Genomic DNA, 27,452 nt, shown 5'->3' with positions numbered 1-27,452 from the left:
CACAGTGTAAGTATATTCCTAAATCTTTCCACATCTGAAGATTCCTGTTGGAGGTGTGACATATTTCTTTCCTCCTTTTGCTGGACACAAATGGATTCCATTTGGAAGGTGTACTGTGATCGTACACTGCATAACATGGCCATATTTCTTGCAGTTTGCTTTGGGACAGGAGTTATCTTCCTTTGGATTGTTTCCTTTTGATTTTATTGTCCTGCTAGCACCCTGTTGCTGACAGTTGCCTCTGTGGCAAACATGTAGCAGAAATTATGCTACAACAAAGGGTGTTATGTATCCCAATACGGAACACAATTAAAGCATGCCCTAGTACAGAAGTTAAGCTGCTGACTTTTGCAAAGATAAATGTCTTTTGAGTTATCTTGACCTCCTTGCTTGATGAGAAGAAAAAAGTATTTTGGTTTGGAGTTTAGAGCCTATGAACACATTTTTATCAGCTGCATTCAGTTCAGTATTTTCACACACTCAGTTTTGCTGATAATTTTCCCACTGACTTCAGTTAGTAGAGGACTATATTGTATCATCAGGACCCTTCTGAGGATTGTCTAAATTTCACACCCCCAATGACCAGGTGCAAAAAGGGTAGTATTTGTATGTTTCTTAGACTGTGAGAACATTTTACTTGTAAATAACATGTAAATACAATTAAACCACAATCACAGTTTTGTTTTAAATTATTTTATTTTGAAAAATACACTGTGCAGTGTAATGTCAACCAACTGGAATACTGACACTGTCAATCAGAACTTGTACTTCACACAATGATCAGCTAGTCATGCAATAAACTGTACCTATTGTGACGCACTCCCAATTATCATTATCTCTTTATGGCATGGCACAAATCCCTGTACATTGAAACACACTCTACCTTTGCAGTCTTTATACAGATTTGACAGCACACACTTGTCACACAGCTCAAGAACACTGGGGTAAGACCATCACTTTACTAAAATTGAATGGCATTTGCTGTTAATTTTAGTGGGCTGAAGGTTTCACCCTAAATATCCACCTATGAATGTATTGTGTGTGGCTATTGTAATCCTTGAACTGTATCACTTGACTGTAACTGGAATATTTACTGGAAGGAAAAAAAACAAACATGAAAAATAGTATGTATGTCAAAAACAGCCAAATGGTTTTACATCTTGTATTTTGAATCAGTTTTTGTTTGCTGCAGAAATCTTAAACACCAACACTGCTACTGGAGATATTCGAGTTTTCCCTCCAGACTTGGAGAGTATAATGAAAAAGGCTAAGTAATGTTAATAGTACAGCGAGACACAGAATGGCAAAGCTAGTTCTGAACATCCGTGTGTTTCAGACTATATATTGGAAGCACGGCTTTCCTCTCTCTTCTTCCTCACCTCTTAGTTTGAGCTTTAGATATCCTTCCCACATTCAGGGCAAAGGATGTCATCCCTTTCTGTGAGGAAGCCACGACCTACCAATGAAAGAGAGCACTTCTTGCAGTTAAAGCAATCATTATGCCACTGCCGTTCTTCAAAGGAGATGTACTTGGTTCCTCCGAGTCCTGTTTGAAAACAAAAGCCTTCTGTTAGAAGCAAAGAATAGCACATCAGCCGTCAAGTGATGCAGACTCCCCTCATTGGCATGGAGATCTGACACAGAGTAGTGAAAAAATGCCATTGTGACAAATCCATTTGTTATTATGCTAGTTTTGCCATCCTTATTCTGTAGCGACTAATATATTCATCCCCAAATAATTCTGTTGCTTTCAGCTAAGTTAATGAGTGAGGCTGTTATAACTGGTAATAATGGTAGAAATGAACTTTTGAGGGATGGCACTGGAACATACAGCTGAAGAAAAGCAAAGCACCTGCCCTTGAACAGAATTCTCATAGTTTTTTACAGAATGTTTTATGGCATCTGAGTAAGTTATTTTTTTGTTTTGTAAAAGTGCATTTAGATCATTTAAAAAGAAGCCTTTCGGGTTGTGTCATGACTTGATTCATAGCTACGAAGGAAGAGTGCCTCAAGAAAAGAAGCAGATTAGTAAAGAACAGGGAGGATTCCAAAGTTTGAGGCTATAGAGGTTATCATAAGGGATATTGAAGTTGTAGAAGAAAAAAAAGAGTCAAATATGTCTTGGTGGTAATTGTCTTTTGCTTAACCTCAGAAATGTCAAAAAATTTGAATATGATGCATTAGAATGAATACGATGCTTTGGAAGTCAGTGAAAAGATTTAGTTGGCATATCTCTTACCTGGTGGGAGAGTTTTTTGTTTAGTTTTGCCTTTAGTAGCAACATGTTGAAACAAACCATATCTATCTATATGATAGAAAGGACTGCAATATTCAAGAGAGAAATGCCTCTTTTACACGAACATAAAACAGTACCTATGGGGTTATACACTGGCTTTTCTAGGACCTATGTAATCAATGCTCCAGATGTAACTCACATTTGCAGTTTTGGACTGTATAGATCATACTGTTAAAGGCTAATTACTTCCTAGAGGAGGTTATAGTTTTATGCTATTTAATAGTAAAGTTCTAAGCAGTTGCTCCTCTAAATGCTTGTGCACTGGAAAGCAGTATCTAAAAGCCTTGTGACTTCTCAGTTGATGTCCTGAGAAGGCAGGGAAGAAATGTGCTCTGATACAGCATGAGGTATAAGCCAGTTAGACACTTCCTGCTGGTGAAGGGACAGTTGTTGCTGAGGTCAGTGATCCCTCTAATGAACACAAGTGGGACGATGTACAGAACATGCGTATCCCATAGGTCTGTTAGTGCACGTCCACTGTGTTCCATGAAAATCAGGGGAAAAGGAGGAAACTTCAATTTAAGGACCTCTTCCATTTCTTTTTCTTAGGTACTGGAAAGGCATCTTAAGTATTTAACGTCATAGATCTTGAATTATATAGTCTCTTCAGTCTTTCAAGTTATTCAGAATAAATTATTGAACCATTTTTAATATTAGAAGTAGTTCACTGAAAATAAAAAGGCAAACCAAAACAAAACCCAAAAAAACCCAAACCAAACAAAAAAACCCTAACACACAAAACCCCCACAAAATATAAAAGCTACGAGAGACCTACCACTGATTGGGTTTGTGCACCCAGCACACTTTTTGGCATAGAGGTTGCAGAAGCAGCTCAAGCAGTATGCAAACTCATCCCTGGAGGTAAAGCGTTGTCCAGACAACTGCTTCTTGCATCCAGTACAAACGAAGCACTCCTTATGCCATGGCTGCTCCCGGTAAGTAACACCTCCTGTAGTGATAGCCTGTTTTAGGAAAAATAAGATAGAAAGTGTTTTATTAAGGGTGGCAGGTTTGTGTTTTGATTTGGTAGAGAGGAAGGGTGATGAGATTTTTATGGGTGGGAGTTGATCTTGAGAAAATTATGCAAGTCATTTATTATAATTTCCTAATTTATGCAAACAAGACCCATAGTAAAAGTACTTTATTCTGCATATGTTGTGAAATCTGCCTCTCAGTTGTCCTCTTTGTTTTCCAAGCTATTCTTTCTATGTCGCTTTTCATACGCATGTGCTAGAATCTGTCTCATCACTGTTCCTTTACCTTCTCTTTCTTCATGGTGAAATGACTACCTTATGTATTTCAGCTTGTTACTTTGGCAAAGACCCGGGCTTGGCTACTCTTGGGAGCCAACCAGATGAGCAGGGGGTGTTGCCAGGCCCATTTGCAGGTGATTTAAAGAATCCCTAGGGAGAGAAGTGGACAGGGGTGTGGCACATCAGTGAGGGTGTGGCACTACAGTTTTCATGGCAGTTCGCACAGGCAGGATGAGCAGAAAGGGTGCAGCCACTCTCCCTGGTTCTTGCTCGTGGGTTGTGTGGTAGGTGTGCATGGTTTTATTGGGTGATTGTTGTTTTTGTTTTATCTCCTACTCAACTAGATCCAGCAATGGTTTCCAAATGATCAAAAGACACTGCTGCTGCTGCCAGCAGGAGTGTTCTAACCCAGACAGAACCCCCAAGAAGAATGCAGCTGTCCAGGACACTGGCTGTGGGGAGTCTCTGAGCCTGGCATGAGTACTGTGTCCAGCTCTGGGCCCCTCAGTTCAGGAAGGATATTGAGGTGCTGGAGGAGGTCCAGAGAAGAGCAACAAGGCTGGTGAAGGGACTGGAGCACAAATCCTATGAGGAGAGGCTGAGGGAGCTGGGGTTGTCTAACCTGGAGAAGAGGAGGCTCAGGGGAGACCTCATCACTCTCTACAATGACCTGAGAGGAGGTTGTAGCCAGGTGGGGGTTGGTCTCTTCTCCCAGGAAACCAACGGTAGGACAAGAGAGTATGATCTTAAGCTCTGCCAGGGGAAGTTTAGCTTAGACATTAGAAAGAAATTCTTTACACAGAGATCAGACATTGGAATGGGCTGCCCAGGGAGGTGGTGAAGTCACCATCCCTAGATGTGGCACTTAGTGCCATGGTCTAGTTGACAGAGTGGTGTTGGGTCACAGGTTGGACTTGATAATCTCAGAGGTCTTTTCCAACCTAGCTGATTCTGTGACTATTTTATTTCATATTTTATCTGAAGTCTTTACTTTCTTCTTCTTCAGCCTTTGTCAGGAATTTTTCTCTTACAAGAAGTTGTTGCCTACAAAAACAGCTCCCCTGATTTAAACAAACTGAATTTTTGATCCTTTAAGAATTCCTAAGAAGGCTGTAAAATTGGATAGTTTGATTTTTCTTCCCTTCTTCACTAACGTAAAACTCCCTGGGAATCGAGTCTGTATGTGATCATACTGCCTGATATATATATATATATCTGTGTATATATAAATATATGCACATATATATATATATGTATGTATATGTATATATTTATGTCTGTCTTCACCTCTTTCCCGAGTTGAGTCTGTTCTCAAGTGTGGTTAAAATTGGACAATAAGCAGACTTTTTAAGATCTGAAACTCCTAGAAGTTTCAGAAAATTGATGGATGGGTAGGAGGTAGTAAGAGTAACTAGGTAAATTTTTGGTAAAAGGCTGAAAGAAAAAATTAGCTTTCACCTATTTTGTCCTGCCTGTGCAGCAGCAAAGAAGCAGCTGTTTCTGGCCAGTTTGTATGTCTGGCAAAGTTGCAGCTTTGCTTGACTGGAAGGGTGAATGAGTAGGTAGCACATTTGGAAGAAAGTCTGGGTAGTGTGGGCATAGGTGGTGACTGAAGGTATGTAGAGGGTAAAGGGAGAGGAAGAAGTGGCAGTGGGAAAAGAAATTTATTGTGGATATAGCCATAATTTTGATTGTCTTTGCCTACGCATATATCCATAGGAAAGTGGGATTTATTAGTTCCAAAACGATGAGACAAGTCTCTTTAAGAAGGAATTCTAAAATATTTTCAGTGTCTGTGTATGAAATTTAGGAAATTCACAAATAAAAGGTCCTTAGCCTAGAAAGCCATACTAGTGTTTATTTCAGGAGCAGCACTTGCTCTGTGTAAAGTTCTCTTGAATGTCATTAGAATATTAAAAATAATGATCTGTGTTATCTCATCTTCCTTCCATCTTTGTCTTCCAGCTGAAATGTTTAGGTACGTGATATATGCTGGATTATATTGGAATGAGGTTAATTTTTATTTTGTTTTTATTGTTTTGTTTGTTGCTGGTTTTTTGTTTTGTTTTTGTTTTTTGTTAGTATGCTCTCTGTATGCTTTCAATATAAAGGGATCTTTAACCCTAAGAGAAGTCTCTTTGTAGCAAATGCTGTGCCTGATGCAGGATGGGAACTGAAAATATTTCTTAAAATGAGTTGATTCTGGATCTTTTTAATACATAAAAAATGAGATATTCTACCTCTTTGGACATAGAACAGGATGGACTTCAATGCCTTAGGTTTCAGGTAAGTAAAGTAAGAGCATTACCTTCTTGCACTGGACACACTGCATGGCAAATTGCTTTTCATAGCAGGGTACACAAAAGTTTTGGTGGTCCTTAGGGATGAAACTCTTTGTCCCAATAGGCTGTTGGCAGCGGTAGCAGATAAAGCAGGTCTCGTGCCAGCTGTTGCCTTTGTATTCCATCTTCCGAGTACCTGTAATGAGACCAGAGCATCAACTGAACTTCTTCTGGATGAGATGGATGCCATTTGTACTTTGTTTGCCTGGCATCTGGCTGTCAGTCAATAAGCAGTGCAGCTCTGAGCTATAGGCTATTTCATGTTTCTACCAGCTTTGCGTAGTATTGAATACCATTTAAAGTTTTTGAAGAGCAAGCGGTTCTTCTCCTCCTGTGAAGAAGAGAAACGTTTATTGATAATAATGATGGCTTAAAACACCTTTTTGTGGTATTATTAGGCTAATAATGAATTCTAATGCAAAGGAAAATTCTGGCGAACTTGAGAGATGCCAATAAAAGCTGCTGTTAGTGCTGAGTGAAGGTAAGGCCATTCCTTGTTAAAGATTGACTTCATTTGTTTCAAGTCTACTTTGTTTCTTTTCCAGATAGCAGCAAGATACCTGGTTAATTATAGAATCATAGAATTTTTTGGGTTGGAAGAGGCCTTAAAGATCACCTGGTTCCAAACCCCCTACCATGGGCAGGGACACCTCTCACTGTTTAAAGCCCCATCCAACCTGGCCTTGAACACTGCCAGGGATGGGGCATCCAATTCCTGGCAACCATCTTTCTTCCCTTTCCCAATGAAGTATAGTCACTGTCCGAGACAAAGGACTAATTCATATCTGTTCTGGGGTTTTTTCCTGTCCTCATTGAGGTCTACTATGAGTTTGTAATCATTTCCAGCTCAGCAACACCTAATCTGAATGTTTTTCTGTCTCTTGAGACTTTCAGTAGAAAAGAACCTTTCTCTCTAAGTTGAAAACATAGTTACAACGTGAAAGGGAGAAAAATCTTTAAATAGTCCTTAAATGAAAAATAGAAAAGTGGTTTAGTACTTAGGAAATGAATGATTCTCTAGAATCAAGGTTTAGGGTTCAGATACTTTGTTTTGCAGATTCAGTCCACTGTATGACAGGTGGATTCTGAGCCCTTCCAGGAAATTGGAGATGCCCTATTATATGGACAAATTTCTTTGCACACCGTATAATTTCCTATTTACCACTTCAAGTCAGAATATTTGATACTGGCCAGAAGGATAAACAAACAAATGTTGTTCCTACAGTTCTGCATCATTCTTGAAGCCTGTAACAACAAACATGATGTCAAATGCTTGGAAGACTGACAAGCTAAGCACATTGGCTAATGATGAAGAACCACACTAATGCCCTTAATGCTAACTCTCCGCCCCACCATTACTTACAGAGTGAAGTTTTGCCATTTTCCCTCTTCTCAAATATTAATTCATCTTTGTTTACTAGTTGCATGTTTTTCTTCTTTTTTTTTATAGTCTCATTAAATTCTGCCCAGATTTATTTGGTGGTGGGGTTTTTTAAAGCATTTACCTGCAGCAGTAGTAAGTGAACCGTTAATTATCTTTCTGCCTGATGCTTATATGCTTGAATATTTCTGTTCCATTTTATTAACGGATATCTTCTAAAAATTATGCCCTCTCTGTGCTGCTAAATTTCTATATCATGCCAAGGAGCAAACGAATCAGTCCTTGAAGGAATGATGTTGTGGAAAAGGAGATGTGAATATTTTTTTTTTATAGTCTAGAATTTTATTTTCACATTTTCAGCTGTTCTCTCTCAGGGATTGTGTTGTCACTGAAACTCAAGGCAGGGGGAGCCTGGACTGAAGTCAATGTGAGTTTAATTTGCAGAAGGATTGAAAGATAAATCTTGTAATTACTTTAGTATTTAACAGGCATGTCATGATAATGCTGCTTTTAAATATTGTTGTTATTTCTAGTTAAAAGTCCTACTTTATCATCAAATCCTCATTTTTACACCTTAGGAGAACAATGTTTTGGTTTTCCTTTTGTCTAAGGTGACCAATGTCAGAACCAGCTGGCGAAGTAACTAGTAATCATAACGGAGTGTGTACAAGGATTCTTCAAATTGTCTTTTAATATTTTATTTCTGCACTGATAGCCCTTTCAATTTAAAGCCCCCAGATTATTACAGAATGTTATAGTGTTGACGTGACCAGATGAGGTTTTAACAATATATTACTATAACCTCATGTTTCATGTTGACAAAGAAAATAGCTCTTTCCTGTTTCTTCATATCTTTGTGCTCAAGAAGAACCTCAGAGTCACTTTGATGAATTTTTCATTTTTTTCTGAGAGAAGCTAAATTTAGAGTAATCACATAAAAAGCTAAATTTCAAATTAAGTAAGCTGTTAAATTTGCAAGCTGTTTCCAGTTTTCAAGAAGTGGAATCAATCAAGACAGAGTACAAAGTTGGGATTGGAAAGAAAGATCAATATTATTTTTCCAGACAACAAAAACCTTTTAATGAATACTGCTGTAAAAAAATTATAAATCCTGTTAATAAAAATGCTAAGTAAAATAAATACTAATTTTCAAGAGTTATCTCTTTTATGTGAATAATAATTCTGCCATGAGCAGAACATCATGAACATTATGAACATTACATATTCTGGTCATGGAAATAGCTTAGAATGCACAATCAACTATATTTTACATAGTTCACCATGACTTAGCAGAAATAGTCAAGGAAAAAGATCTGTCAGAAATGTTGCTGAGTTTGGGCTTAATATTTAGCCTAATCTTTTCTTAGTCCAAAAAGTGAACATCCTAACCTGGCATAATAGTCTTCTTGCACTCATTACATTTGGAAGAGTATTCATTGGAGTAGCAGTCAGTACAAAGTAGATGTTCCTCTTTTGCAGCAAAAGGTTTGTCCACCAATGAATTCTTGCACTGGAAGCAGTGGAAGCAGGTTTCATGCCAGTGGCGGTCCTTGTAAGACAGATCCTGTAGAAATCCAAACCCACAAAGCAAGTGAAATGAACAGTTTGCACAACTAGAAGCTCAGATAATGCAAATATATCCAAATCTGAACTGCAGCCAGGAGCTGGGACTAATTTGTACAGTTCAAGAAAACAAAATGTTCTGATGAAGGTGAACTTATTTTGCTGTGATAACTAAGAACAGCTCATGACAACTACTGGCCCTTTTTCAGTTCAAGGTAACTTTTTTTGTATGCAACAGAGGATCAACTCATTTCATTTAGGTATTTCCTTTGAGAATAAAGCTCCACTTTTGAGGCAGATTAAAACTTGTTAACCTCATAGGTGTGCCTTATCTATTGCTGATTCCTAAGTAATTTCATACATATTCACTCCTGAACAGAAATCCTTTTCCCAACTGCTTTCTGGTACTTTTTCAGTTCAACAGACTTACACCAAGGGTGAAACAGATCTGACCTCTTCGGGTTTTTTTTTCACTGCAATAAATCTTTACAGACTCTTATGTTTTGTTTTACGTATATTTCAATATACCTGTATATTGGACTGAAAGATGCGAGATCACACTGTACCTGCACCCAGTGATCCAGAGTACTGGTCAAATGATTAATGTGAGGGTGTAAGTATTTAAAATACTCTCCACAGTGGTCCTCTTATTATTTAAAAACCCCCAGTCCTTCTAAAAATTGTGACCTAAAGCAATGAATTGGGCTTTTTAAAATTTGAATTAAGGTGGCCTAATCGTGTAACACTTGAACAGTGACTTTGGATTTCTCACAAAATGGAGCTTGGATCATTACAAGAAAAGGTGTCTACCCCAAAACATATAGGCTTTAGTTTAGGTTGGGAGTGTGAGTGGTTAGTACTGTCATGAATGGAGCAGAAATAACTTCTAGCTCAAGATCTACTATGTATTTGTTGCAGGCACCGAGCTAATCTGGTTAACTGAAGGAAAAGAATGAGTTGTAGAATACCAGATTTTTTAGTTGTGTAAAGCATCACAAAGTGTTTGTACCTGATCTGGCCTAAGCTGCTCTGTCAGTCAGTACAGTCACAGGTAACTCCAAATGAGCAATCTTAGCCCAGAGCAAACAAAAGATACTGTGGATCTGGGTTAACTTAAAATAACAGCACATTATGTCTTCAGGAGCCTTGTTCTCATAAGTAGCTAATAGGAAACACTGATATAGTTTCATCTAGCTTAGCTGATATGTAGTAACTTGTTAAATGATAGTGATTTCAGTCAGAAATTGACCATGCAATTAAGCATTTTTGTTTGGACATCTGCACTACTCACCTAAATTTCCTAAATCACTGTGAATAACAGTTGGTATCAACGCATCTTGCATCTCTGAGATTGCACTCTGTGACAGAATATCTAAGACTCCCACTTTACAGCTTCTGGGCACTTGTTTATTCAGCTCATCTATTCTTTTCAGCTAGCACCTTTTGAAACAGCACAAATTTCTCACCGTAAAATTTTAATCTTTTTTAATAGCAAATTGAAAACAATTTTTTTCAGAAGTTGTCTACATTTTATTCTCTTTAAACCAAGTTGAATAGCCTAAATCTGATCTCAGATTATATTTTCAATAGAAAAGAATACAATATACAGCCAACAGTGATTTCCAAAATGTGAAATTTGCCTGGTAGAGAGTAGAATCACAACAGATCTGATTTTCTTTCTTTTGCAACATGATGTATTCCGTTCTTTTTCCCCACTTGCTACCTTTTCCCTCCTTTTGCAATGTTCTGCAAGATATCATTTAATCTCCACGGTTCACGTGCTGCTGTCTGCTTATTTTGTCAATAAAATTTTACCCTGGAGAAAGTGCATGCCTTTTAGAAGAGGAGTAATGAAGAAAAAGATTAGGTGTGAATGATGAAAGATTTGGTTCTTGAGTCAGTTATGATGGCAGATTCTATAGGTAGTAGCTGGGTAGGTGAAAGTAGGAGATATTTCATCATGGCAAAGTGATGAAGAACAACTACAACACAAAGTACCCAAGATAAAGACTGAATTGAATAATCTTCAGATACTTTGGATTATTATAACAGGTATTGTCATTGAATGTAGAGAGAATCTAAGATGCCTGGCTTTGAGATGCCTACAACAGAATATTAGAATGATGAATTGGATATCGCCTTCTCTCTCTGAATCTGTCACATCTGAAAGCAAGGAAGTCCAAGGTACTGATGAAACCATATATGCATCATGATTCCTCTTAAATCAGTGTAATAAAGTAACTGAAAAGGAGATTTGGTCTACTTCAGTGTGTTGTCTATATTGCTGAAACCTTTGGCTTGTTCGTAAGCTGTGGATGTATTGATCTGGAGCAGATTCTACACTGGAGAAGTTGTATGTGCATAACTGACTTCAAACTTATCTGAAGGTCAGGCTGGTCCTCTGCTAAACTGAAAGAGCATCAGATTTAGTCTAGTCATGTGAATGCTAGTTTATGCTAGCTGATTGTAACCCAAATAAATCTGTTCCAGCAGAAGTTACAAGGGATATACAACTTATTCCTGTTTATTGCATGGATTTCCAGGAAGAACAGAAACAGAATATTACTATTGTGGACACAGAACTGCAGTATGTCCTTAAAATATTGATAGACATGACTTGTCAACTGTTTCATGCATTTCAAGGGAAATGAGTCCCTGGCGCTACATATTTTAAGCGTAGATTTTAATGCAACCTCCTATGTTGCCTAAAAGAGTCATATAGAGAATGACTCTTTCTGCCATCATCTGTGCCTCTATGAAAACTGACTGCCATGTGCTCTTGTTAGAGAAGGCACCCATGAACATATATAAGAGACTTGTTAGATAAAGCACAGATAAGAGACTGAAGAATTACCATAGGCTGGCATTTGAGAAGTGGAATGGGAGATGCTTGCACACAGGTGCTCATGGACATACTCTGCCCTGTACAAGCATTTTGCAGCTGAAGTGCAGAGAGCACCAAACCAGTTTGGGATGTGCTACTACAGCAAAGAGAAAGGGAGGAGGACAATACCATCTCTGCAGAGCTGTGATAAATCCTGTAGAAGTATTTGGAGAGAGAATTTTTAACACTTAATTCAGTGACATTTCTTCTGAATATAGAAAATAATCCTTCTCTCGTATAGTTTCATTTGAAGATTAAAAATTAACTAAATTAGCAATCCCTGAAACTACTCATATTTTAATGGGCTCTTTTCTCAACCTGATATCAGTATCAACCTCAGCTGAAAATTTCAGCTCAGAGTTCCGTGACACAACCAAATGAACAATGAATGTTTCTCAAACAGACATCAGAGTGTCGACCAAGTGGAGATCTTTTGTAGGTGCTCAGATGACTGTAAGCAAAACTTGACGCAAGATCCTATTTGTATCTGAGACTTTTTAGAGTTGTGCCATGCAAAACAGGTTTGAAACTCATGGTTTTGAAAAGCCATTATGTGCTTTTAAAGTAATTTTATTTTCTCTTATTTTCCTTATGTCAGTCACAAAGAAAACTTTGACAAAATAACTGTTAACATTGGCAAGATGATGTTTTAACAGCTTTTACGTAGTTCTGTACAGTTTTGCTCCAGTGTGGTTTATTTAGTCTCTAGGGTGGGACTGTGACTTTTTTTAAACTAGAAAATTGTTTTTAAAAAAATCCAAAACCTAGGAGACCCCAAGACTAGAGTTACCAGGTCACCGAGTTATGCTTAAGGCTCCTCATATGTTGTCTTGTACTCTGGCTTTTTAAATCTAAGTAGACTGAAGCCATTATGCATTAGCATTTTTCTTGAACTGGTTTTCAGCAGGGATCCAACAGGAAGAAGGAGATTAGAGAGCTTATTACCAGAAGAGGAACTGCATGTGTTGTTCACAAACAAAGACTATATTAGGCTTTTTTGCCTGCCACAATGCTCTTTTCAGAAGAGCAGAGGAAACGGGGTACGCCAACAAAATGCTGTGCAGATTGTACACTACACACACCCTGTAGCAAAGCACTTAAGTATGTTAGACTGGCACATACATGTTAAAAGCATGTTGAGAAAAGATAAAACCGAGTGATACTGTGCTGGACCCAGACCCTTAGGGGTATGAGAAGATATTAGGGTATCTACCTCTTTTACCATTCCACTTTACAACTAGTCTGAGATTCAGTAATGCACTGAAAAAGTGCTGCAAGTCAGGACAAGGTTTAAATAGTTAAAATGAGAAAAATAATTATTTTATCCCTTTCCTTATCTGCATTACTAGATGTTTTAATTTTTTGTTTAGTTTATTTAAGACTGACCCTTCTGACTCATTTTTGGCCTGCGTGCTGAGACAGTAGCTTCATCTCACAATCCACTTATAATTTAATTCTCACATGTTGCAGTAAGAGTGTTCGCCCCTCCCTGCCTGCCAAGGACAACTTGTGGACTGCATTAAACACTGGATTACTGCAGGTATTTCCTGGTTTTGCAATGATTTCTATACCATAGGATCTGCAAGGAAAGTATTAAAAAAGCCAAAGTCAACCAAAAGTCATGCTTCAGCAGTTAAGCACATGGGAATATAATGGATGGATTTCCAGAAAGAAGCGTGAAACTGTAGGTGTGGTAAGTGTTCACCAGGGATGTAGGCAACAAAATACCTTTTTTTTTTTTAGAAAAGGTAAATTTATACTAAAATGTGTTAACATATGAATAATGTATAATAGCTGTGAGAAAAATGGCATCGTGTTTTTCTACTGCCTGCCAATGCCTTATACCACGCAGTATGTGAAGCTTTTAATCTGTCTGTGAAACATCAGCTAGAATTGTTTACAGTTAATGAAATGGCCTAAATCCAAAGATGTCATTCAGACACATGTTGTTAATCTGGGATTTTTTGATGGAAAAAGATTGCTTTTTAAAATAAAGAACAAATCAGTTATTACTCAGTTACTTTCACAGCTACCCATAAATTACTATAAAAACTAGAAAGATAGTGAAACAAATTTTCCCCTGATTTGAATTCAAGGAAAGCCTTTCTTCAGTATGGTTATCTTGTGGGCTCTCTGTACCAGAGCTTAAACACAATGGGAAAATCTGGCATCAGTTTCATCCTCTCAGATCCCAGTGCTGTCAGAATTGGAGTATTACCAGTGTCTGAGCAGGCTTAAGTTCAACTCAGGTGAATTGATTCTGTGCATCAGTGCTGGTACACCACAGGAGTTCAGAGACAGAGAGCTGGCAGTCCTCTTGTCAACACCTGTTTTACTTTGGTTTAACCCTGTCATCTAAAGAAGGGCTGCTTTTAATTGGGAGGGCTGGAAAGAGGGAAATTAAGAGCACCTGGTTCTCAGCGCAGCTTTTCTAAGTGTAGAAAAACAATGGTGACCTAGAAGGGACTTGCAAAAGAAGATCTGAGGTGAGAGCTGCGTGGGACTTTCAGGTTGCAATGTGGGTGCAAGAATGGGCACCCCTGCTAGATGCAGAGGCCCAGACATGACCTTTTCTGATAACACTATCACTCCACTAGATTTTTGTTCCAAATTTTACAACCGTAGGTTATGTCAGAACATATAAACAAATGTGGAGTCCATTTTGTACATGAAGTAAACATACTGGTTTCATTCTCAAACACAGTGCAATTTATCTTCTTTGTTGAGGTGAAAAAGTAAATGCAAGGTTTAGAAAGATATATAGAAAAATACGTACGTGTATGTCTGTGTGTGTATTTCTTATGTATTTATATCCCTAGGTATACATACAGTTTAATGAGAAGTAGAAGTCTGATTTTTTTGTGACTTTGTGTTTCACAGCTGAATTATGCTCAGTCGTATAGTGGACATACTTGGTCTGAAACTTGTCTTGGGGCTGAGACATTTGTAAGGGCTCTCTCAAATGTGTTCTCTAGTGTCTGTTACTGCAGTTGAAAAACTACTCTAGTTTTCTTTTCAGTGGGAACATTCATAGCGTGTCTTTTTCTACCCAAGCACATGTTGAGTTTTTTTTTTCAAAAATCTTGTTGCAATTTAAGTTTCAGCTTTTATCTGTCTGGCAGAATTTGGTTAAAATTGGTCAACACTTTCAAAAGCTACAACATAAAGCATGGACAGGCACAAACAGTGGTCACAGAAACAAAAAAGGATATGTTCATTTCTGGTATGCTTCATAGCTTTTTAAGAAATATTTATTTACTATCTCTTATTTGTGTTTTCCACATATAGTTCTGGTTCTTTACATATATAAAATATTCTTATATTGTAGACTAAGGGGCCCTTTTTTTTCTCTATCTGCTATTAGAGTGCGTCTTGCTTAAAAAAAAAGCAGTATATTGGATAACACCCACACTCCCTAAATCCATAAATCTGGGTTGAAAAGTTCAGCCTGATTAATTCCTGAATACTTTGACCGAGATTTGTTGAAGCCAATCCAAGTTTTTAAATTCTCGAATATCAACACATGGAAATATCTTCTCAGGGGATTAGAAAGAGACCTTAAAACAAAAGCACATTCTGGAATGGGACAAAAATATTTTTGCTTTTTCAGGTCAGGACAGGCCAGCTGTATCTATTCTCTAATCTGAATATTTATGAGCTGTAGGAAAGCTGGCAATTTTATACCCCCTTACAGGCTATTGCCAGTTCCCTGTCTTGATGATGAAACATTCTCACCTTTCTAAAGTTTCTGAAAGGGACTTTCCCACTGATTTGCCAATAGAGTGGGATAGATCTATTTGGAAGACATGCAACATTTATTTTTTCCAATCTGAGTAAGCATATACTTTTGTATCTCTGAACTAGTGATTGAGTAGTAGTATCACTAATAGGAATTAATTGGTGCTTCTAGAGGTACAGATAAGCAATGGAGGAAATCAAACGTCAGATCTCCTTGTATCGGTCAAGAATCCTATGGTCATGCAATGCAAATTGCAAATCTACTGCAATCTCACTCTGTCAGTGAAACTCTTGCCCAACTTTGAACAGGTCAGTTTTGTGCAAGGAGGACAGCTATTGGATGGAGTCAGCCTGTAGCAGTCCAACAGACACTTCACTGGATGACTCATCTATCTTCATTCAGTCAGGATGAAACTGGCAGGAACTCCGGTTGTTTTGGTTATCTTAAAAGAAATGCAGGTGGTTACACCTTATTGTACCAGGGAGGTGTTTCCATGTGGTACAGCAGTGCACAGCTCAAGCAGAGTCTCTCCTCTGTCCTTTCCAACCTTTAGTTAGACTCCTTTATAATCATTTAAAAGGCTATTTTTTCTAACTCTATCTGATTTATTACGTGGGTCAGCATTAGCTGGATTTTGTGGTCCCCAAGTTGGCACTTTTTCTTGAGCGTGTCTTGTCTCTTTGATGACCATAGAATTATGATCACTGGGAAGCCAGCAGTGGCTTCCCTCTCTCTGACTCAAAGTCATGAAAAACCTGCTTCTACCACTCTTCCAGATCGCAGCTGGCCCTGAGGACAGACTCTCCTATAATGACTTAGAGAGAATTTCTTACATCAGATCATTTTATACCTTGCAGGAAGGCACTTCTATTACCATGCCTGGTAAAGAAGGGTTTGACAAATGAAGTGCTAAAAAGCAGATACAGGGGTCCAGAAACTATGCTCTCCCAGCAAAAAGAACCCCTATGTAGCTGTTAAGCTGGATTCTTCCAGGTCTCAGCTCTGTATCCAGGCTGCTCTACCAAGATTTCTGCAACAAGACACAAATCTGGCATACCTTGCAGTCAGCGCCGATAGGTTTTTTACATTCCTCGCAGGTATTGGAATAAAGATTTTCATAGCATTTCACACAGTAGGGGCTGTCCTCCTTCAGGATGTACTTCTTACCAAACAGAGACTCTTTGCAGTAGTGGCAGTCAAAGCGCTCAGTCATGTTGGTATCTGGAGTCCAGCTATCCTGTCACGAAGACAGAAACAGGCACATACATGTCAGACTGAGCTACACTTGACCCAGTCCCCCAGGAAAGGTTTATCAATTCTTGTTTACCACATTGTACCTCAGTTTTAATCTGACTTTCGGTCAAAATAAATGAACACAATAGGAAGAAACTGGACTATAAATTCTAAGTGTAGGGCAATGACAATAGCCCATCTACTTCAGTCATCCACTGATCTGTCTCTCACCAGAACTAGTGTTAGAGACAAGAGGGAGGAGTAACCCTTGAGTCTGAAGAATTCTCATGGGATTTGTGAAGGGGATTTGACCAATAGATCCAAAGCAAGAAGGTGTCTTTGTAGGGGGCGGAGGGAGCCAAGTACATTAGGAGGATGAGCCAGCTAATCTTCAGAAAGCTAATCTTGCATAAGGCAAGACAAAGGTTCTCATTGCTAGTAGACTTTAGTAATGCACAGACTCTCAGGCACCACTGTTTTGGGCTTCTGCACCTTCCTTCTCTGCGTACTCAGTAAGCCAGTGTCTGGAAATTGTTCCCCTGCAGGCAAACACCAACTCTCCATCTCTCCTCGTGCATGAGACTATAGGCACTGTTAACAGCAGGAGGTATAGGGTTGGTGACTGTATATCTCATTCTCCTCCGATGCAACCGAATGAGTTATCCAACTGCACTGGCACACAAGTGGGAGCTAGATGCCCTGGCTCAGACAAATGTCAAACAATGATTATGGAAGGAAAAAAGCAAGTGGAAGAAACTGCATAGGATGTTTCAGCTTATCTGAATTAGGAACAACTGCTGTTTGCTCCTCAGGTCTTATGTCTCTATCATTTTCTGGATGCACATACAAGCAACAGTGACACAAATGCTTTTGATTAACCACAATTTATTTTGGGTTTCATTAGAGTCATCAGCTTCTTTCTTAACCTGAGGGTCGCAACATGTGTTGCACCTGAAATCTGTTTGGAGGTTACAGCTGGAGAGGGCATACTGCCTGCTTAGGAAAGCAAATTTCACAAATGGAAAGTGAATGCCATGTGGACTGCATGATTTTCACTGCCTGCCAGGCCTTATCTCCTCTTTAAGCCACATTTGATCTATAAATCCTTAAATGTTTTGAGTACTACTGGCTTAAGTGGGTACCTCTGTCTTTCACACCCAAGTGACATTTACAGCAGCTGCAGTCCTTTTGCCAGTATCAGCTCTCAAACAAAAAGTTGTTACTTGCTTAGTGTTCTTGGCACAGGTTGCTGGATTCTGGAGTTTATCCTATCCTTCTGGTAGTGGGAGCCACCCACAGGGCATTCTGAAATCCTCAGTTCTCCTCCAGAATTTCAGTTTTTATTATTATCTTCCATTCACTATAGCTGAAATGTGATTACGATTTTAGGGCAGACTCAATGGGCAAGTTTATATTGTTTTGATGGGTAGAAAGCTTTTTTTGTTTGGCTTTTTTCTAATGGTTGATCAACTGCTGAATTGACCAGCCCAGACTGAGGAGTGAGCGGTTTTTAGGGGTGAGGGGTGTGTGCCGTAGGTAAGTGATGGCCCAGCTGCTGGAAAGTCTTTTGAACTACAAGTAACTGCTAAAAAAAAGGGAGAGACAAACTACCAAACCCCAAAATATACTTGGAGGAAAAATCATGACAACTGGTCATCTGTGCTACTGACAACCCAGAATGAGTAGCAGTCCAGCTGCTGTGACCTTAAAGATGCTCTAGGAACTGATTAACTGTCTTATCCCAAAGGGGAGCTGGGAGTACCTTAGGTGGTCTTTGTCCTTAAGGACTAGAGAGGATCATAGGGACTGATAAGACAAAGACAGAAGGTAAGAAGACATGCTGCAGAGAGGAGTGCAGTGACTACCCAAAGCTCCCATCTAGCCCATCTCCAACAGCAGTAGTTAGCAATGGAAGTCAAAGATGAGATCAGGAACAGTAGAGAGGGACATTTCCTTAACAACTGCTTCCAGCAAGTTAGTCTCCTCTTGAAGCAGAGTTGCAGTCATTACCACAACATTTAAAAGATGATGGTGGATTTATTTTGCTCTCTGTTTTGTGCCTGTTTACACCCCTAACCTACATAACATGCTTGGACTTGCCCATGAAAGAACTAGAGAGGACTTAATTTCATTCATGGAGTAATTTCAGCAAAATGAATGGAGTTAGACCAATGTACACTCAGTTGCACATGTAAATGTATGACAGATTCTGAGAGGAGTGACAGCTTTTTTCAAATATTTTGTATTTAAGACAGAAATCTCTACTTTTTATCAGATTTTATTAGATTTTTTTTCTGAATGATAGGATTTGGTTGTACATTTAATATGCATTATTGCTAAGATAAAGTGTGAGCAGAAACCACTTATGAACTGGCATTTGTCACTTTTCTGCAGAATTAGTTCTTTCTAGCCCTGATACCAAAGAGTAAAAAATTTCTCTTCAGTGAAGATGTGGAAAAGCAAAAACCAGAGAGTGTGATTCCTTTACAGGTTTATACCATTTCTGTATTCATCCAAAGATGCCAAAGTGCACTGTGACTGGAAGAAGGACTATTACCTTAGAGGTGGATGTTCCTGTCTCTTGGTCACAGGAGGTTCCTTCTTGAGTGCTGTATTGTCTTCTAGGTGCTTTTCAGGGGAGCAGAAGCAAGCATTATGTAATATATTTATTTAATAATTTATATAATAGTGTAATAATTTATTTAACAATTATTTAATAGTCGCTACCCTTAGTGCCTTATAGTGGGCACTTGCCTCACTATCCTGGAAGGGATCTAGTTTTGTTAAATGTGCTCCAAGATTGTCACAGTAGATTGTCCCCCTCACCCTAAGCAGGGAGAGGCAGTCCTCATTTCTATGTCCCAAACAGATTTAGGGATGAACTATGCTCTTTGAAGACACTGCAGGGACAGCTCTGGATGGGATATGAAGAACAACTCCAGAGATCTGGGAAATCAGAAGACAAGAAAGGAAAGTTTCCAAGATCTGCATGTTGGTTTTAGTTATGTGAAACTTTATTTGATCTGGGACCAATTTTGGATCCAATATCTCTTAAAGTTAGGAATTCATGTTCATGTGGTTTCATTCAGAAAGCTGGAATTCAGGATTAAGCATCCCAAATTCCAGGCTGTTTAAGTCCTGACCTTGGATTGGATCTCAGGATCTACTGTGTGATATTTTGAGGATATTGTGCAAGTTTTTTTCTGCACCAGAGAATATTAAATGTAAAGTAATCATGGGCCCTATTTACTAAATATTAGCAATAATTTCAAACAAATTATTTCACTGTTGTCTTACAGTGAATAAACGGGAAATCATATTGAGCAACGTTTTTGCCTGTCACTTTGTACACATGGTCCTTTACATTGACAGTCCATTGACTCCTGTTATATAAAACCCCTTCTTGCTTAGCTTAGTGCAGTCTTTATGCACTGTTTTGGGCTTTATGAAAAAAACAAAACAAAACAAACCAGATGACTTGCATAGTTCAATCTCCTTGCGATTCAATCTCCTTGCCATTGATCTGTTTCTTCCTCTTGTATTTCATACTTAATGACTGTAAAGCTTTGTGGGCCAGAGGCTCATTGTTATTACACTGCTTCGTAGTACAACAAGGTCTTTAGATTTTATTGCAGTAATCATTCTATACTTATGCTTTTTCAGATTGCTCTTAACAGTATCATGAAGGAGAAATTGATTTTTTTCTGCCATGCAGTCTCCCTCATACAGCGTCAGACATAACAAATACATCTTCAAAAGGAAAAGAGCTTTCTGTTGCATGCCCAGAAGAAAAGTTACAGCTTATGCCAAATGTTAGCACTACCCACACTGTGTCTTCCAGGAAGAGTAAGAATTGGCAGGAAAATTACCAAAAAATTAGTAGACTGACTTAAAATCTATGTTTCTTTCCTCCTCTTCCCCTGCTGGCTCAGTCTCATTTTACTAGCAGTAATTGCTAAAGTTATCATATTACCTCATAAAAATTGTGGCTCATCATGTCATTAAGAAATCATCCAGCATTCTCCAATCCCATGACACTATTGACTATTGAAAAAGCAGACCTTGCCTGGTTTTTCAAACAGGGGCTGCAAACCTAATAAGTGATGTTCTGTGCATCTCTTATTTCAACCCTTCTTATGGGGTATTGAATACTGGAAAGTGCAGATGCACACGCACAAGAGAGAGAAAGAAGCCAAGGCAAACTGTGTAAAACATGTAGGAGTTGTTTAGTTTATTCAGTGAAGTTCTGATCTCTTTTTGTAAAGGTATCTGGAGACACAGAATTCAGAATTAAGGCCCTGTAGATGCCAAAGGGGGACTTGCTGTTGACCTCAATTAGGTCAATAGTACTAGGGCTCTACATGTGCTCCTGGAGCAGAATGGTCTGTTACTACCTGTACAGGAAATAAAAGGTCCTCCAAGATGTACACACATTTCTCCCACTTGACTATTTTTCCAGAAGAATTGTGCTCATGGAGAAATTTCTGTCTGTTTATTTCCCTTCCCCTTAGAAAGGAAGATTTGTGTCTGGCAACTTTAGTGATATGAGCCATGCAGGTCTAGAGCATTTGGAAACAATTTATGTTGATATTCCAAAGGCTCAATTGCAAAGATTTATTTACAACTATGAACTAGCAGTTCAAACTATGCTGGTCTTTCTGGCAAGAGCTGACTATTTTTCTGTAACTCAGCTGCTCTTGCCACACTCATTATCTATCATCTCATTGCAGCAACAGCAAACCACTCTTCAAAGACCTACACATTTTTCCAAACCAGTCCATAAGGCCATGCAAGGGGAGAAGGGGGAAACCTATTTTTATTTCTTTTTGATTAACTTTAGGAAAAGAAGAAATTACCATTTTCCTGTAGTATTGGTGAGAGGTGTGTGGGAAAGTTACATATGGTCATAAACCATCTGAACCTCAGTGTGTGGAAGTTAGCTGGTGTAGATGCAAATCATGGGCACCCAAAGCAGTCCTGTGTGTTTACATTTACTAAAACATATTAAGGGGTGCTATTCCTCTTTCTTTATCTGTCCAGGTCTGGCTTATCTTCTTCTTCATGGAATGAGTGCCAATGAACACTTATGACGGAGCAGAGGGAGAGCAAAGGGAATCTGAGTGTTTGGAGGTCTTACTGGCCATAGGACAGCTGTTGCTGCTTTAAGTCACCTGTATCCCTGATCCCCCAGCACCAGGCTCCTGGCTGTGGGGAGTCAACCAGAAAAGCCAAGTCTCTCTCCATGGGCCACAGAAGGACATTTGCTTCCTTATGCTAAAGATGGCCAATGCAAAAGCTAACGAGGTGATGGGAGGCAAGCGATGCACAACTCATCCTGCAGGAAGCACAACCAGCCACTCTTCCTTTCCATAGACCCTCTACCCCTGCCAGTGGCTTCACTGCTGTGTCAAGGTACCCTTTCTGAGTGAAGAGAGAAAAAGGACAATACATTTGCAAAGTTATTGAAACACTGAAGCTTATTACTCTGTTGTTCATACCAACATCTTTTTGTGGGTCGTTAAAAAGAGGAGGCAAGACTACTATATGGAACAAATTGTTGGGTAACCCTGTGCCCCATGATCTGGAGTTTATACTTACCTCGTAAATGAGACAGGGATGCTTAGGCAGATGTGTTTGCACTCCTTCTCTTTTAAATTTTTAAGGTGAGAAGAAAGCAGAAGAGTTTTTCTCTTGCTGCTGCTATGGAAGAGCAATCCTGAAGTAAACCCATCAAAAGAATTTGGTACCCTGCCTTCAAGAAATCAAGGCCCTTATGTTATGTCATTGGTCTCCCAGAACGGCCCTGTTAACGAGCCCATGCTGCTTTATCAGTGTCCACATCAAGGTTAGAATAGTAGAAGTCCAATTGCAGAGGTGTTCCTTGCTGTTTCTGAAAGTTTTGAGCTCAGAGTAGATATTCACAGATCTCTTAGAAGCTCCCCAGCAAAAGCCAGGTTTGATATTTGAAAAAAAATCGTAATAATAACAACAAAAAAACCCCAATAAAAATAGACCACAAGTAAATAGACCTCTTCCTAAATATCTCAATCAGGCCTTTAGATGCCAACTCTTAAAAGCTATTTTAAAAAAAGTTTAATCTCTAGTAGACTTTTTAAAGTCAACTTATTCTTCAAAATCACAGATTTTTCCAAGGACTCAGTTTCCTTGGAAATGGCTGACTTATTTTGCCTATGGTATAACATTCCAATGTCTCTTTTTAAGTATTTTAGAGCAATTTTCCGAGGAGACAGACTGCATTAACATGTGCAGATAACCAAAGCATACCTGGCTCCTGTCTGGATTGCACAGTCAGCCTATCATGACTTGGAAAGTGGATAGTGTGCTATTTAAGACTGTTTCCTTAACATAAATAATAAACACCCCCAAACAGAAAATGTTTCTTGTGTATTAAGGTTCCTCCTGCATCTGGTTAAAGTAATCCCTGTTATAGTAGTGGAGAAGGAATACTCTACTTGTGGTTTCTGTGTAGTTTATTGTGTTTGGCAGCTAATAAAGATCTGCTCCAATTTAGTCATTCTAGCAGTTGTAGAATGAGCACCAACGGTAGTAACTACAAATACCACAGAAGAACTGAGCATTGATGCTTTGAAAGTTTACCCCACACAATTTACACTATGATTATCTCAGGCTGACATTGAAATGACTGGAGGATGTGTGGTCTTACCAACCTTCCTGCACACATTTCAATTAGAAAAGGAGTCTATTGAAATAACATGGAGCATGACTCTTAAATCTACCACAGCAAGGAAGAGGACTGTTCAAGCAGAAAGGCTTGTTCTTATTTTCTATTTTAAAGCCTTTTTAAACTACTGTCTTCCTTCTTTCTCTTGCAGAAGAAGCAAAGCTTGCTCAAAGAGAAAGGTAGAACACTTGATATTACGTAAGTATAACAATTCATATTGCTAATAAGAGCATTTAAGCAGATAACAGAAAATGATAGAGGAGAAAAATAGTACATTAATAAACCTGATTATTATCTCTGGCCCTACCCTGCATAAGTAATGTATAAGCTAAGTGTCTGCAGACATTAAACTCCAGTGGAGGTTTATTTTTCCAGAAAAAGATTACTTTCTCTTATTGACAAGAACATCAGTAATCTCAGAGAAATTAGATCATAAGATAAAAATATCCAGAAATGCCATGTGCTACCATGCAGTGACATTTACAAATTCTCCTATATTTGTGAAATCCTGCACACTACTATCCAGGGCAAAAAAAACAGAACAGTGTCCCAAATATTCTGTTTTTCCTTCTTTATAGAAAGAATATAAGAAAATCTGGGAGGACTCTGTGGAAGAAGAATGCTTTTTTATTTGTTCTGACCTCTAGAAGAACAGCTCTGGTTCTGTTTACTGAGGTAAGACCACTAAGCCCCCTCCTGCCTGAGATAATTGACACATGCGGTGGTTTGGAGGATCAGTCAATGTATTCTTACAGCTGCTCTATAAAACTACTGTAGCAGTGGATGCCTCAGAGCTGTGAGGTATCCACACTTCTCTGCTCAGCTGCCATGCCCTTGGCCTTCCAATCATGACAAACAGGCTACGTAAACCTTAGAGGCTTATCCATTCATCTGGCACATGTTGGCAAAACAGATCAACTGCACCTGGGTGAAACCAGTTTGGTCCAATTTGTTTGGGGTTTGGGGCTGGAGACTGGACAGAGAGCAAAGAAATTATCTTCTAAGGTTGAGCCAAAGTACCTGTGGTGTGTAAGAGATAAAGAAGAAAGCAAGAAAGAGACAGAGAACCTGGGCACTTGGACAGAGGAGATCTTTTTGCATGCAAGATCCTTCCTAACTGAAGAAGGAAGATATTGAAACCACAGAGAGATGCATGGCGTAGTATGGAGGGGTGGAATTCATCACAGCCAAGATCCTGGTCTCTGAAGACACTTTTGCTCTAAATCTCTAGAGTGCTTCAAAGCAATGGCAAAATACATCTAGGGAAATGCAACTGGCTACTTTTATTATGCAGATGAAGTAAAGAAAAAGTGATAGGCTTTAAGCCCTTATATCTGTGCTCATCAAGGATCTAGAACTACCTCACGCCATCAAAAGTGATATCTTAGACCTTGTCTGGTGTGGTTCATATATTTGCAACATTAAATTTGAAAACTTGCTGTGAAAGGGAGAGATAAATATGCTTATGTCAGCGTTATGCTCACCTACATTCCTCTTACAGCATATTACTATATGTGTAGTAGCCGTTCAGCATCCTAATTAATATAATTCAAGATAATAGAGAAGGGTATGTGAAAAGGAACAAAATTAGGACTGTAACTTTTTCACCTGGCACGAGTATTTTGATGATCATCCTTAAAAGAAGACTCTGGTGGTTTTTAATCAAATTCTGTCTATATAAATAGCTAATTAATATTGTTGAAATGTTAATGCTTCAGTGGCTGTCAGTGTATCCAAGATTTATTTTCATGAAACCTGTCATCACCCTGCCATTTCACACTCTCACTTGGGGTGAATCTGCATCACAAATAACTGTGCATATGTAAATGAAACATTAAAACTACACCATTAGAATTAATGAGTCTAAAAATGCAAATTATGAGATCCCCTAATCTCTGAAGCAGTACCCAAGTGAGGGAAGATGATTGCCTACAACACTACACCATCCAGAGTTTGTCTGAAGATGCTCAGGACAGATTTATCCATCAGAGAAACATAAATGAGACTTAGACCTGAATGTAACTGGTCCACGGGGACCTTGAAACAATGTGAGTGTGCTGGCCAGCAGCAACAGGCATTGCTTGTGGCTAATGGTGTTAACATTTATCCAATGCTCCCTGAACTCTGAATGTCCTGACCCCTGTGAGGCAAGGAAAGGCAAGGCAAGGAGATGAGGACATCAGCAGGTAAGAAGTTGCTTGGCTCAACCCCCTGGAGAACTGAGCCAGGGGTCACTTATGTGACTATAGGTCTTTGCAGCCCTCCTCATCCCTTTCTTTGGGGATGAAAGCTTGAATTTGCAGTGCAATGCAGCAAAAAACTGTCACTAACCCTTATAATTGTAGTTGTACTTTGTCACCAATCTTTGGGGGTTTTTTTGGCTCCTGACATTCAGAGCATGATGGGATTCTGGCAGACTGTGTTGTGTGTGATCAAAGGAGTTGTCTGATCTTTCTTCTAATGCAAGGTGTGCCATCTGGGAGAGCTGATGTCTGTATGGACAGAAAAGATGTGATTTCGGAGAAAGTGCTATCTTTAGACTTTGTTAAGAAACTGTATAATCGTAGGTAGGAAACAGATCATTATCTATACCTGAGTACTTCAGTTGGGAATCACCAATTCATGTTCTTCATGGAAGCTTCACATAGACAAACAATATCTGACACAGTATAAACACTGCTATGAGATAACAGTGATCTCACAAAAACTAGTGATATTTTCCCATAAATCCAAACCACCTGGAAGTGACTATTTGGTGCTTGCATGTGTAGGACTGCTGATTCCCATGGAAGCACATTTGGCAGAGTGGTGAGAACCAAAAATAGGTATATTCTACCCCTACACTTTAGCTATCTTGATCTTCTAAGCTTTCTCAAAAGACTACAAGAACTGGTCCATCCCCCAGCCTCAGGTGTACTAGCCAGATGGAGATGTCAGGTGGGAACCCCAGGTAACTTTTAAAAATTTGACTTCTCAACAATGGTATTTAGTGTCTTTTTGGCTGCCCTGCTCATCTCAACCACACGTTGGCTTGCAAGCCAAAGATCATTGTCTATGCTATGGCTAGGGTAAAAGATAGTTTTATTGGTGCTCTGCTCTGGTTTTGATAGTGAATTTATGGTCTGTTAGGAACTGAGTTTTCAATATAGCAACTCATATCCTTTTTTTTAAATTTTTTCCAAATGTGGTCAAGAATACACACAGGCTCTATTGAAGGAGTAGCAATTAGAATGCATCCTTTCCCAGGTATATGTACAGGCGCAAAAACCAGAAAGTTTTATAAAATAAAAAATGTATACTATTTTTTTTGCCTGCGATATCCAAATACCTAAAGCAATCATTTTCAGAGTTTACCCTCTGGCTGCTAAAAGGCACAAAAGATTTTGCTCAGAAAGCAGGGAACCCCATAAATTTACGAAATTATGAAAATAGGGTTTGTAGCAAAAACCCAATGACAACCTTAATTGTAGCACTCCTTCACATTTGGATGCATTTGCATATCTAATAACATACAGCCTTATGTTAGTCTCTTTTAGCACAATTCCCATTTAAGATAACATATAAATATGCATAGCCATCAATAAAATGTTACAGCTACTGACCCTGGCAATCTCAGTGTCAATTAGCAATCTTAGTTAATATACCTCTAGATTGGAGTCAGGGGAGTAACAATCACAGACTGACTGACTTGCTGGTATATATTTTTTAAAAGATTTGCTTTCTTGTGCCTATGTGTGTCTCTGTACACAGCAAAGCTGAAATATGCAGGTCAACTAAATAAAAGCCGTATGCCTTTGGGGAAGGAGAAAGTTTAGAACAGCCATTAATGCAGACAATGAAAGTTAGTATTTCCTTTATTATGTACACAGAGAAATCCACACTAGCATACAGTAAGGACCTGGGTTATTGTGGCTGCACACACATGCACACAAAGAGAAGCACAAAAAGAAGGAATTCAGAGCTATTAATTAGGATCTGTATTCTAATTTATTCTCTCCACATAAAAAGGAGAAATACTATGCTGATGGCTCCCCATTTTTCCCACACACAATCTGTCC

General features: G+C 38.8%; 1 protein-coding gene across 5 annotated transcripts in view; it reads right to left on the bottom strand.

The window, feature by feature from the left end:
* Positions 1 to 719: 719 nt before the first annotated feature.
* The window catches only part of FHL2 (four and a half LIM domains 2), a 61,416-nt gene continuing 34,683 nt past the window's right edge, over positions 720 to 27,452 (bottom strand). For 4 of the 5 annotated variants that reach the window (XM_018083988.2, XM_018083986.1, XM_029964734.1 and 1 more), the window contains exons 2-6: positions 16,516 to 16,695; positions 8,662 to 8,836; positions 5,858 to 6,027; positions 3,072 to 3,258; positions 720 to 1,546 (exon numbers count right to left, since the gene is read on the bottom strand). In XM_018083988.2, the coding sequence (XP_017939477.1) occupies positions 1,395 to 1,546; positions 3,072 to 3,258; positions 5,858 to 6,027; positions 8,662 to 8,836; positions 16,516 to 16,671 (840 nt within the window). In that variant the 5' untranslated portion in view covers positions 16,672 to 16,695 and the 3' untranslated portion in view covers positions 720 to 1,394. Of the gene's footprint in view, positions 1,547 to 3,071; positions 3,259 to 5,857; positions 6,028 to 8,661; positions 8,837 to 16,515; positions 16,696 to 19,248; positions 19,294 to 27,452 lie in introns of those variants that run through there. The other variant, XM_018083987.1, reaches the window with a different exon arrangement.

Source organism: Manacus vitellinus, unplaced genomic scaffold, assembly GCF_001715985.3.
Source record: "Manacus vitellinus isolate BGI_N305 unplaced genomic scaffold, ASM171598v3 scaffold_7_pilon, whole genome shotgun sequence".
NCBI classification, from domain to species: Eukaryota; Metazoa; Chordata; class Aves; order Passeriformes; family Pipridae; genus Manacus; species Manacus vitellinus.
The sequence above is the reverse complement of the archived record's forward strand: the minus strand, read 5'-3'. Positions and strand labels throughout refer to the sequence as shown.